The sequence below is a fragment of the Hyperolius riggenbachi genome, chromosome 1 (genome assembly GCF_040937935.1).
Source record: "Hyperolius riggenbachi isolate aHypRig1 chromosome 1, aHypRig1.pri, whole genome shotgun sequence".
In the NCBI taxonomy this organism is placed as follows: Eukaryota; Metazoa; Chordata; class Amphibia; order Anura; family Hyperoliidae; genus Hyperolius; species Hyperolius riggenbachi.
This window is the reverse complement of record NC_090646.1, coordinates 684,797,523-684,810,440: the sequence shown is the minus strand read 5'-3', so window position 1 is coordinate 684,810,440 and position 12,918 is coordinate 684,797,523. Positions and strand designations below refer to the sequence as shown.

Sequence of the window (12,918 nt, the reverse complement as noted above, 5' to 3'; positions counted from 1 at the left end):
GCTTGTTACTGATTACCCCCCAAGCACTCTATACATAGCAATCCCTGCCAATGGCAACTACAGTGTCAGAGGTGCAAGAAGGGGATGGGGAGCAGCTTGTTACTGATTACCCCCAAGCACTCTATACATAGCAATCCCTGCCAATGGCAACTACAGTGTCAGAGGAGCAAGAAGGGGATGGGGAACAGCTTGTTACTGATTATCCCCAAGCACTCTATACATAGCAATCCCTGCCAATGGCAACTACAGTGTCAGAGGTGCAAGAAGGGGATGGGGAGCAGCTTGTTACTGATTACCCCCAAGCACTCTATACATAGCAATCCCTGCCAATGGCAACTACAGTGTCAGAGGTGCAAGAAGGGGATGGGGAGCAGCTTGTTACTGATTACCCCCAAGCACTCTATACATAGCAATCCCTGCCAATGGCAACTACAGTGTCAGAGGTGCAAGAAAGGGATGGGGAGCAGCTTGTTACTGATTACCCCCAAGCACTCTATACATAGCAATCCCTGCCAATGGCAACTACAGTGTCAGAGGTGCAAGAAGGGGATGGGGAACAGCTTGTTACTGATTACCCCCAAGCACTCTATACATAGCAATCCCTGCCAATGGCAACTACAGTGTCAGAGGTGCAAGAAGGGGATGGGGAGCAGCTTGTTACTGATTACCCCCAAGCACTCTATACATAGCAATCCCTGCCAATGGCAACTACAGTGTCAGAGGTGCAAGAAGGGGATGGGGAGCAGCTTGTTACTGATTACCCCCAAGCACTCTATACATAGCAATCCCTGCCAATGGCAATTACAGTGTCAGAGGTGCAAGAAGGGGATGGGAAACAGCTTGTTACTGATTACCCCCAAGCACTCTATACATAGCAATCCCTGCCAATGGCAATTACAGTGTCAGAGGTGCAAGAAGGGGATGGGGAGCAGCTTGTTACTGATTACCCCCAAGCACTCTATACATAGCAATCCCTGCCAATGGCAACTACAGTGTCAGAGGAGCAAGAAGGGGATGGGGAGCAGCTTGTTACTGATTACCCCCAAGCACTCTATACATAGCAATCCCTGCCAATGGCAACTACAGTGTCAGAGGTGCAAGAAGGGGATGGGGAGCAGCTTGTTAATGATTACCCCCAAGCACTCTATACATAGCAATCCCTGCCAATGGCAACTACAGTGTCAGAGGTGCAAGAAGGGGATGGGGAGCAGCTTGTTACTGATTACCCCCAAGCACTCTATACATAGCAATCCCTGCCAATGGCAACTACAGTGTCAGAGGAGCAAGAAGGGGATGGGGAGCAGCTTGTTACTGATTACCCCAAAGCACTCTATACATAGCAATCCCTGCCAATGGCAACTACAGTGTCAGAGGTGCAGGAAGGGGATGGGGAGCAGCTTGTTACTGATTACCCCCAAGCCCTCTATACATAGCAATCCCTGCCAATGGCAACTACAGTGTCAGAGGTGCAGGAAGGGGATGGGGAACAGCTTGTTAATGATTACCACTAATTAAATCATCTATAGAAGTGATTATTATCAGCACAGGTCCAATAAAGAACTAATACTGCTGTTGAGGGAGGGCCCTACGGGACCCCTCTGTCCCAAGGGCCCCGATGCAGCGTTATAGACTGGAAACAGAGCTCACTTTCTTTGCGACCTACTCCATTTGCTGCAGGCGACGACCCACACATTGTATGCAGTATTTATACAGATTTCTGGTAACATTATTCTCTTTTCCTATAGATTGCAGGGGAATGATCTGCTCTCCAGTTGCTGCCCCCACCTGGCATCCGGGATAAGGAACAACCAGACTCTGAGGAAGCTGAACCTGTCATGGAACAATATAGGGGGTCCTGAATTCAGTGACCTGACGGCGGCTCTGCCAACAAGCCGGATAGAGGAATTACTGTGAGTATAACAGCCCTGATTGCAGCAGAGATCAGCAGAATATTTCCATTTATTTCATCACCATTTTCCATTCTCACATTCCCCAATAGGGACAGTATAAATATATAATATAACATAATTAACCTTAGAACCATAACACCTTCTAAAAGGTATGACAGGTGCCCCTCTGGATAAGAAGGGACATGATACCTAATGGGTAGGAAGTCTAGGGCAACAACTCACACAGTTCGGCCATATTTATTGTTTATCAGCTTATGGAGCCTGAAAAAAGTGTAGGCGGAGTTATTACCCCGAGTAGTTTATGGGATGGTGAAATAGAGAATGTACAATGTTGAACTCCAGATACAGATATAGTCTTGAGGGAAAAAGACTGAGTATCCAGAAGTGAGGGTAATAAGCAGGGATCTGGGGGAACCTTTAACAAAGCATGCAAAGTAGAACTACACATATACTTGCTCAGAGATAAAATGTTTGGACTAGATGAAAGAGAAAGAGCAGAAGTCGACAATGCATTCAATTCAATTTATTTCATAAAGAGTGCATACAGGAACATTAAATCCGTCTTCCTCTTATTATTATTTAACGTTAACAGTTAATCGTTAATTACCATTAAGAAATTGTCTCCTTAAAAACGTTAAATAACTTTTTAATTGATATTAATAACTAACGCTCTTGATTAGTGTTGATCGAACAGTGTTCGACACTGTTCGTTATTCCCCGAATATCGGGTTGTTCAGCTCGAGCTCAGCCGAGCACCACATGGTGCTCGGCCGCACTGTTTGGGGGCCCGCACGGGCCCGTTTTGGGGGGCTGGAGGGGATGCAGCATGAAGGGAAAGCCATGACCATAGTTGGCGGGGAGGGTGGACGTTCCCCCCCTCACCTCGGGACTCTCCCCTCTGCGCTCCCCTGCAGCTTAAATTGGTGTGTGGGCAGCGGCGGGCAGTGGGCAGATACATACCTTCCGTGTGTTCCACCGCGAATACTCCTCGATCTAGCGTCTGATGCAACTCCTCGCTCTAGCATCTGACGCAACTTCCTGTAAAAACAGGAAGTTGCGTCAGACACTAGAGCGAGGAGTATCCGCAGTGGAACGCACGGAAGGTATCTATCTGCACGCTGCCCGCTGCTCCCCACACACCAATTTAAGCTGGAGGGGAGCGCAGAGGGGAGAGCCCCGAGGTGAGGGAGGGGGGGTCATCCCTCCTCCCCGCCGACTGTGGCCATGGCTTTCTCTTCATGCTGCGTCCCCTCCAGCAGGCATGCTCGGGTCCCCATTGACTTCAATTAGGCTCGGTGTTCAGCTGAATATCCCGAACATCTGGACCATGTTCGGCCGAGCCGACCCGAGCCCGAATATCTGGGTGTTTGATCAACACTACTCTTGATAGTAGTCTTCATTTAAAGTTATTATTTTTAACTGGATTCATTGCTATTTTTTATTTTTAAATCATTGATATTTACATATAAACAGGGGTCGAGTGGGGCGTGGACGTGGGTGGCACCAAAACCTGCTAAGGACAACTACAGTGTCAGAGGTGCAAGGAGGGGATGGGGAATAGCTTGTTAATGATTACCACTAATCAAATCATCTATAGAAGTGATTATTACCAGCACAGGTCCAATAAAGAACTAATACTGCTGTTGAGGGAGGGCCCTACTGGGACCCCTCTGGCCCAAGGGCCCCGATGCAGTCGCATCCTCTGCAACCCCTATTGCTACGCCACTGCCGCTCCCCTTCCTCCTCTTGCGGGTGGCCTTGAGATCCATGGTCATCTCCTCCTCCATCTGGGTCGATCGGGTGGCAGGTAAGGCTGATTAGAGTAGCGTTATAGACTAGAAACGGAGCTCACTTTCTTCTAAAAGGTATGACAGGTGCCCCTCTGGATAAGAAGGGACATGATACCTAATGGGTAGGAAGTCTGTGCAGGGCAACAACTCACACAGTTCGGCCATATTTATTGTTTATCAGCTTATGGAGCTTTTGACATACTACTAATCCTTAAGCACGCTACTTTTTCTCTTGGATTGATCATAACGGGACATGCTAGGCTGGCTTCAGCATGTAGTGTTGTTGGTGGTATAGCGGTTAAGTCAGTTACCTACCACACACTGAGACCTGGGTTCAATTCCCATCCTGGGTTCAATTTCCAAGTACGGTGAGTTGGCTTTTGACATGCTACAAATCCTTAAGCATGCTACTTTTTCTCTTGTATTGATCATAATGGTACATGCTAGGCTGGTTTCAGCATGTAGTGTTGTTGGTGGTATAGCGGTTAAGTCAGTTACCTGCCACACACTGAGACCTGGGTTCAAATCCCAGCCACGGTGAGTTTGCTTTTGACATGCTACAAATCCTTAAGCACACTACTTTTTCTCTTGGATTGATCATAATGGTACATGCTAGGCTGGCTTCAGCATGTAGGGTTGTTGGTGGTATAGTGGTTAAGTTAGTTACCTACCACAATGAGACCTGGGTTCAATTCCCAGCCCAGCCTGGGTTCAATTTCCAGCCATGGTATGTAAGCTGGCTTTTGAAATTCTATAATTCCCTGGAAGATGAGACCCTCCGGGAGGAGGAGGAGGAGAGAAAGAAAGAATATTTTTCCGACAGAACAAATCCGGCGGAATTTTCATAGCGACGGAATTTAACACTGACGGAATCCGTGATTTCCGGCGGAATGGAATTTGCTGGTTCCAATCATCCCTACCCCTGGCTACATATACTGGGCACATATACCCCTGGCTACATATACTGGGCACATATACTCCTGCCTACATATACTGGGGACATATACCCCCTGGCTACATATACTGGGCACATATACCCCTGCCTATATATACTGGGGACATATACCCCTGCCTACATATACTGGGCACGTGTACCCCTGGCTACATATATAAACAGGTTGAAAAGTTTTGACAGTCCCTAGACTCCAGGAGGGCTGCTTGCTGACTTGTGTGGGAGACTGGCAGGGACAGCAGTCCTATTACCAGCAACTAGCTTCTTTGTAATGTGGGACTGCAATACAGATAAGCTCTCTGCTCCATCTCAGGCTATTCTCAGTCTCACTCCACTCCTCCTATCTCTGGGCTAGTGCACGACAAAATCTCAATTGCTAGCAATTCACGAATGCGACTTTGTGAAGCGATTTTTGAAAGAATCGCTCCAATAAATGCTGCCTGCAGCATGTTTGTGATCACAACACTGCTGTGGGAACACCCTCATAGGGTAACATTAGCCAAGTGCTTTCCAAATCACTGTTGATTTGAAAAACGCTCAGAAGCCCTCTTGGTGTGCACCAGCCCTCCCTCATTCACCTTTGTTTCCCTCTTCCCCTAGTGCTGCTGGCTGTGTCTTCTTGTCATACAGGAAAGCTAAATAAAAGTGCAATCCTGGTGAGGCAAATATCTTCTTTCCTCTCTTTCAGCTTTTCTCTCCTCATTATTTCCCTGCATAAGGGATCAGACACACTATAAGGTAGTGAAAACCGGGATTAGTATAATAGTATAGCGTATATCTACTGTGTGCTGTGTATAGTGTGCTCTGTGTGTGCGTGTGTATAGTGTGTGTGTGTATAGTGTAGTGTGTGTGTGTAGTGTGTGTGTGTGTGTGTGTGTGTACTGTGTATAGTGTGTATGTTGTGTGCGGTGTATGTGTGTGTACTATGTGCGTGTGTATAGTGTGTGTGTACTGTGTGCGTGTGTGTATAGTGTGTGTGTGTATACTGTGTGTTGTGTGTGAGTGCATGCCGCAATAAGTATATTTTATGGTGAAACGCTCTGCTGCGTTACAACTATTTTCTGGTGAACCCATGCCACAATAAGTGTATTTTCTGGTGAAATGCTGATGCATTATGATTTTCGGGGGTGGGGTTCACCACAGGAGTGGGGGGGTATGGAGCTGGGGGCAATCACGGGGGGGGGGGGGGCGCCACAGGATTTCTCGCCTGGAGTGACAAAATGGCTAGAGACGCCCCAGTCTGCATCAGTGACAGACACCTTCAACCTGGTGGCGGTACTCTTTCTCATCATTATTGGTGATCAGACCGACAATAGTCGTGTCGTCAGCGAATTTGATTACTTTTACCGAGTCTGACGTGGATTTGCAGTTATTTGTATACAGAGAGAACAGAAACGGCGACAGGACGCAGCCTTGTGGGGCTCCTGTGTTGGTGATCCTAGGTTGTGAGGAGATGGTGCCCAGCCTAACGACCTGGGACCTGTTGGTGAGGAAGTCCGTGATCCACAGGCGTAGGGTGGGGTGGACTCCTATTTTGGCAAGATTGTCTTGAAGTATTTTAGAGCTGATGGTATTGAATGCTGAGTTGAAGTCCAGTAGGAGGATCCTGGCGTAGGAGTCTGGTCTATCCAGGTGATCATAGATGAGCTCCAAGCAGATGTTAATGGCATCATCAGTGGACCTGTTTGCTCTGTACGCGAACTGGTGTGGATCTAGCAGTCCCTCTGTGGAGTGCTTAAGGAGGGGAAGCTCCATGCTTTCAAAAGCTTTCATGATCACGGATGTAAGTGCCACGGGCCTGAAGTTGTTGAGGTCAAGGATTCCCTGCTTTTTGGGGACAGGGATAATGGTGGACCTCTTGAAGCACGCGGGTACTTTGCCTCCCTGGAGGGACCTCGTGAGGATGGAAGAGAGGGTGGGGGCAAGCTGACGAGCGCAAGTTTTCAGGCAGGCTGGTGACACTCCGTCCGGACCAGAGGCTTTCCTAGCATTTAGCCTCAGCAAGTGTTTCAGTACATCCGCCTCCCTCACTGACGGTGGGGGCGGGATCGGGCCCAGGGTGTCAATGTCAGAGGATTGTGCAGGCGGCTGTGGGGGTCCTGCAGGTGTTGGCTGGTTCTCGAATCTGCAGTAGAAGTCGCTGAGACTCTCTGCCAGCTCAGTGCTGGGTGTAGCGTGCTGAGGGGAGGCTTGTAGTTGGTGGCAGCCTTAAGCCCTTTCCACACAGCTCTTGCGTCGTTTGAGGAGAGGTTCTGTTCCAGCTTTTCCGCGTAGCACTTCTTTGCAGACCTCAGTTCCCTGTTTAGGTCGTTCCTTGCCCTCTTGTAGTCCTCCTGGTTGCCGGACTTGTGTGCAGCTTCTTTGCTGCGTCGCAGTTGTCGAAGTTTTTTTGAGAACCACGGTTTATCGTTTGGATATAGTTTGAAGGATTTTGTAGGGATGCAGGAGTTCTCGCAGAAGCCAATGTACGAGGATACATTGTCTGCCCACTCGTCCAGGTTAGGCGATTCCAGAGCCTTCCAGTCTGTGCAGCCAAAACAGGCCTGAAGTTGTAGTTTAGCCTCACTTGACCACACTTTGAAGGATTTGGTGACAGGTTTTGAGGTTTCCAGGCGCCTTTTGTAAGTAGGTATCAGGTGGATGATGCAGTGGTCAGATGAGCCTAGTGCTGCCCACGGAGTCGCTTGCTGCGTTTGCTGAAGGATGATCGAGGTGAATTCTTTGAGCATTATTGTGATGAATCCAGAGAGTTAGTACAAGAATGTGTGGATGATGTACAGTACCTTGTCAGTCTGGGAATCTGTGTGTATGAGGATGTTTCTCCTTTATTGACAGCCTGGTATAAGATTCTTTCTCTCTTATGTCCTGTCCTGCAAAGCTCCCAATTTTCCTCTTTTGCTTCTCACTCGTGCTCAGCAACAGTATGTCCATCAGTTGATCAGCCAGTAAATGTAGCTGTTCCAGTTTTTAAATCCTCTCGCAGAGCAAAGTCTAAAAAAGGAAGGTTCTTCCTACTGCTTCTATCCAGCATTTGTCATCTGTCCATACTGTACTTCCAACGTCTACTGTGGTTACCTCAGCCATTTCTACCTCTGCTTCTGCCTGTACTTCGATCCAGTCTGTGACCGACCAGCCTACTAAAGACGGTGCAATACTTCAGCCTGCAGACAATTTACGTGTAAAAGACTGCAATCTTATTCAGCCTTCAGCTAACCAACATGCAGGAGACTATGTTAATGATCAGCCTGTAACCAATCCACATGCAGTTTAATGCAATTCTAATCAATCTACAACCAATCAACATATTATGAACTGTACTCCAATCAAGTCTGCAACCAATCTGCTTACAAATGATGGTAATAATAATCTGTCTGCCAGCAGCTTGCATGCAGTTTTATGCAATCCAGAGCAATCTGCAACTGGTCAGCATGTTACAGACTTTGCATCAGTTTTGCCTGTGCTTGTTCAGCATGCTATGAACTGTACACCAATCCAGTTTACAACTAAACAGTATACAGGTGATGGCAAAGATCTTCCGTTTGCAATCAGCTCATCTGCAGTTGCATGCAATCTGAATCAATCCGTAACCAACCAGCATGCTATAGACTTTGCACCAGTCCAGTTTGAATCCAGTCAGCATGTTGTGAACTCTGCCTCAATTCTGTTTAAAACCAATCAGCATACAAATGTTTCCAAAAATAATCGCTCTGAAACCAGTTCACATGCAATTCAAATCAATCTGCAACCAATTTGTGTACCAAAAATTGTGTTTCTGTTCAGTCTGCAACTAATCAGCATATAAATGTTTCCAAAAATAAGCGCTCTGAAACCAGTTCACATGCAATGTTATGTAATTCAATTCAGTCTGCAACCAGTCTGTATACTAAAAACTGTACACCAATTCAGTCTGCCACTAATCAGCATACAGATGTATATAAAGATGTTTATTTTGTAATCAGTTAACATGTAAGGTCATGCAACGCAAACCAATCTGCAACCAATTTGTATACTAAAAGTTGTGCATTAATTCAGTCTACTGTCAGTCAGCATAATATGGATTATACTTCTACCCAGTTTACAACCAGTGAGTGTGCAACAAGTTGTGCTTCAAATCTGCCTACAGCTGATGGTGTACTGTCTCAGTCTTTTGGAGAGATGTCTGTTTTAGCACAACTACTTCAAGTCCTGCCAACAGTTTTGGCTCAGCTATCTCCAACTCTTCCTGCTGTTCCTGTACAGTCGTTACAAGCTTTGCCAGCTGTACTAGTGCCACCATTGCAAACTTTGCCAACTGTTGTGCACAACCACCACGGGCCTTGTCAGTTGTTCCGGCTCAGCCACTGCAAATTTTGTCTGCTGTTTCAATTTCCCCACTGTAAACTCCCGCAACTGTTCTTGATCAGTTGCCACAAGTTTTGTCAACAGTTCCTGTACAGCTGTCATCGCAAACTTTGCCAGCAGCTTCTGCTCAGCTGCCACTGGAGACTTTATCAGCTATACTTTTGGGTACTTGGTGCACCCCTGTTTTGCCCTCGGAGTCTTTTTGCATGCCTGTTGTACCCTCAGAGACTTTGTGCATGCCCTTTGTACCCTCAGAGACTTTGTGCATGCTTATTGTACCCTCAGAGACTTTGTGCATGCCCGACGTACCCTCAGAGACTCTGTGCATGCCCGTTGTACCCTCAGAAACTTTGTGCATGTCTGTTGTGCCCTCAGAGACTTCGTGCACGCTTGTCATGCCCTCAGAAACTGCGTGCACACCTGTTATGTTCTCAGGGATTGGGTGCACGCCAGTGTTGTCCCCAGAGACTTTTTGCATTTTTTCTAGGTACCCAGAAACTGTGTACATCTTTTCTGTGCATTCAAAGACTTTGTGTATTCCTGCCATTTATCAGGTGATTTTGTTCAATTTTTCCATGTACCCAGAGAATTTTTGCATTATTGCCATGTATACAGAGACTATGTGCTTCCCTGCCATACATCCAGAAAAATTGTTCATATTTGTTCAGCAGGTTTTTGCTTCTAGTCAGCTTTCTTTCCCATTTGTTACCTACAGAATACAGCTGTCTGAGGATTGCTTTGGGTGTACTGAGCTTTTGCTTATTGGGGTTCTTGTTTTTGAAACAGAGCCATGTTTGTTGCCGGCACTATCAGCAAGCTGCCGGAGCCACCTAACTCTGTCTGGATGTTTTTTATCTGCACGAGCGCTCTTTTGCTTAGTCATGTCCCTGTGTTACAGAACATTTGCTATTATGGTTTCAGCAGCCTTGGTGATCTTTCGGAACTGGGGCAAGCCTGTTCTGGGTTTCTCTCTCTTTCAAAGGAATTCGCCTTGCTCGGAGGTACTGGAAAGCACCCTAATGGGGTTGCCAGTGTCTTTGAGGAATCTGCATTGATACCTGTTGGCGAATGCTGTTTGGGTCAAGGCATCACCTGCAACTTGTGGGTTTTCAGTCCAGTGCTCAAATGTGTAGTCATTAATTCCAGTGTCCTGGGGCTCTGGTTGGCAGCTGAGACGGTTGGTTATCAAAGTGGCTCAGGGGACCCTGGTGGTGGAATTCCTTATTTCATTCAGAGTGATCATTGGGTTGGCTTGCTCCCCTCCGGGTTCTACCTTGGGGGGGCAGGTAACATTTTGGAGCATCCGGAGGCTGCTCTTTGAAGCGGGGGTAATGTCACAAACACTGTTACTTCCTGCTTCACGTGCTGGTGTCATCTCAAGTCACCAGCAGGTGGCTCTGTTTGCTTTTCATGGTTGCCTGCAGTTAACAGGTCCACCACTAGATGGAGTATCACAGGTTACTCATGTCTCTGTTCGACAGGTGTCTGGCCAGGCTGCTGGTTTCTATTTAAGCTGGCCACTCCCTTCACTCTTTTCAGATCCTTGTGTCAGTGTGACTACGGCTTGCTGGTCCAGTTCCTTGCTCTGCTCTGTGTTTCCAGCTTGTCTGACTGCCTGTGTAAGTCTCTGGCTTACATAAAATCTTGCCTTGCTCTGTGTTTCCAGTCTGTCTGTCTGAGCCTTTGGCTTGCGTCCTATCTTGCCCTGCTCTGTCGCTTGTCTTTGTCCCAGATTAGCTAGAGTGTATTCATTTAACCCTGTGTAATGATCAATGAGGAGGCAGCCGCGGCGAACCACGCTGCCACCGCGGATGCCTCCACTTCCCTAACGAGCGGTACTCCCGTGCCTCGGGCGTCTAGCACGCCGAGGACGGGTCTGTCATCCACACATAAGGTCGCATTGACGCGCGCGCACCGTCGCGACCTTTATGCGGCAAGAAGGCGCATCAGCTGACCTGCGGGTCGGCTGACGTCAGGCCGGATGTCCGCCACTGCTGATTGGCTGTTAGAGGGAGGGCGTGCCTGAAGGGTCTCCTCCACTTCAAAAGCCTAGCTGAATCACTCGCAACTTGTCTGCTGTTGCAAATACTTCGTGTTAGCGCTCAGACCTTAGTCAGTTCCCTAGTGTGTTAGAACCGGCAGGAGCTGGGAATTCACACTAAGCTTAGGATCTGCTTGATAGCTTAATTATTATTACAATACTGTTTATTATCTGTGTATGACTCTGGCTCGTTCTGACTATTCTTACTCTCAGTGATTCTGTACCTCTGCCCATCTGATCGAGTTGCCAACCCTGCCTGAATACCGTTCTGTCTCTGTCTCCTGATTCTGTACCTCTGCCCATCTGATCTTGTTGCCAATCCTGCTTGAATATCATTCTGCCTCTGCCTTCTGTATTTGTACCTGATCTGCCTGTCTGTTGCCGAATCGATTAGTTTGACCTCTCTACTCTCACCAGGGAGCCCTTGTCTCTGGTGAGGGGCTCAGTACTGTTAGTACCCACCAGCTCCTCTGGTGAGGTATTGTTAAACCTATCAGTACTTACTGTTTGCACCAATCACTACACTCAGTGCAACAAAGTGTGACTGTCACGTTCATTCCTTAGTGTTGCTATATTTGTATTATTGGTGATTCTGCAGATCACCATATAATCAGATATAGTTTCTGCGTTATTTGGTGATACTGCAGATCACCAAATAATCAGAACTTTGTACTTGCTGAGCCTGACACCAATCATTACACCCTGTTTTGAACATACATAGGTTAGCTTAGTTGCAGCTCTGTGTGTATGTAATATTGTATATAGCACTGTTCATATTAAACACTAATTCATTGCATATCTGTGTCCTGACCTTTTGTATATGCACTAAATGTGATCAGCAAATACCCTGCTAGAAGGAATCGTGACATGACTCCTTTGTTTGTAACGTTGTACATGAAGTCATCAGAACTTTGCTGCAGTGTGAGATAGATTTTTTTTTTACGATTCCTAGGGAGCAGGGACAGTGTACAAATACCAAAGTGTGCATGATTCCTTATCTGTGTTGTGGACACATGCAGTCAATATAACAATGGTTCAAGAGCAGAATACGTTTTCTCTCCATGTCCTTAGTTGCCAATCTCTCTCAAACTTTCCCCCCATGGGCCCCCTGTAGCTTCTGGGCCCCCCCGCAGAGGCATCCCTTGCAGGGTCTATTGTTATGCCCCTGGTATGATTTCCTCATTCATAATAGTCGTGCGTCCTTCCAAAAATATGCCTCATACTGGCCAGATACAATAGAATCAGATATAAACTGCAACCAACTGTCCAAAGCCTACTCTATTATTTACAAGACTTTCTCTAATATAAAACACTGGGAAACACTTCAGAAGATATTTCTTAACTGGTACCTTACACCCGTATCTATCTCTAAATTTGTACCTCATCATTCAAATCTATGCTGGAGAAATTGCAACTACCCAGGTTTACTATTCCATATCTTATGGGAATGCCCCCTTAACCAAGCCTTATGGAGAAAAATAGAAAAAAATAGTCTACAGCCTCTTGGGTCCTAGTTTCACATTCTCCCCTGAGCTGGCCCTACTTCATATTAACATTAGAAACATCCCACTGTTACGCCGAAGGTCTGTCTGTCATATACTATGGTATGCGCTACTAGGCAGTCAATGCTTCAGCAATGGTGTACCCCCATTACCAGATCTCTCACTAGTTCTGTCACTAACCCTTCACAACCTATAACTGGAATATTTCTCTAACAAGAGCCTAGAAGCAACTCGCTTCAGATCCTTTCCCACCTAGATCAGTTTAACACATATGTGTGAATATTGACCAGTTGCCACTAAACCGTCCCTCCTCTGATGAACCATTGTAGACCATTTCCCCAATCCTTTGGTTGTTTATTTGTCCTATCTATATTGCTTTGTT

The 12,918-nt window shown here is 46.8% G+C and overlaps 1 protein-coding gene across 5 annotated transcripts in view; it reads left to right on the top strand.

Annotated features, from left to right (window-relative positions):
- The window catches only part of LOC137532579 (NACHT, LRR and PYD domains-containing protein 3-like), a 1,034,343-nt gene that overhangs the window by 721,109 nt on the left and 300,316 nt on the right, over positions 1 to 12,918 (top strand). For 4 of the 5 annotated variants that reach the window (XM_068253266.1, XM_068253249.1, XM_068253240.1 and 1 more), the window contains one exon: positions 1,746 to 1,910. The exons of the other annotated variant lie outside the window; for it this stretch is intronic. In XM_068253266.1, coding sequence (XP_068109367.1) covers positions 1,746 to 1,910 — 165 coding nt within the window. The remainder of the gene's footprint in view (positions 1 to 1,745; positions 1,911 to 12,918) is intronic. 5 annotated transcript variants of the gene reach the window in all.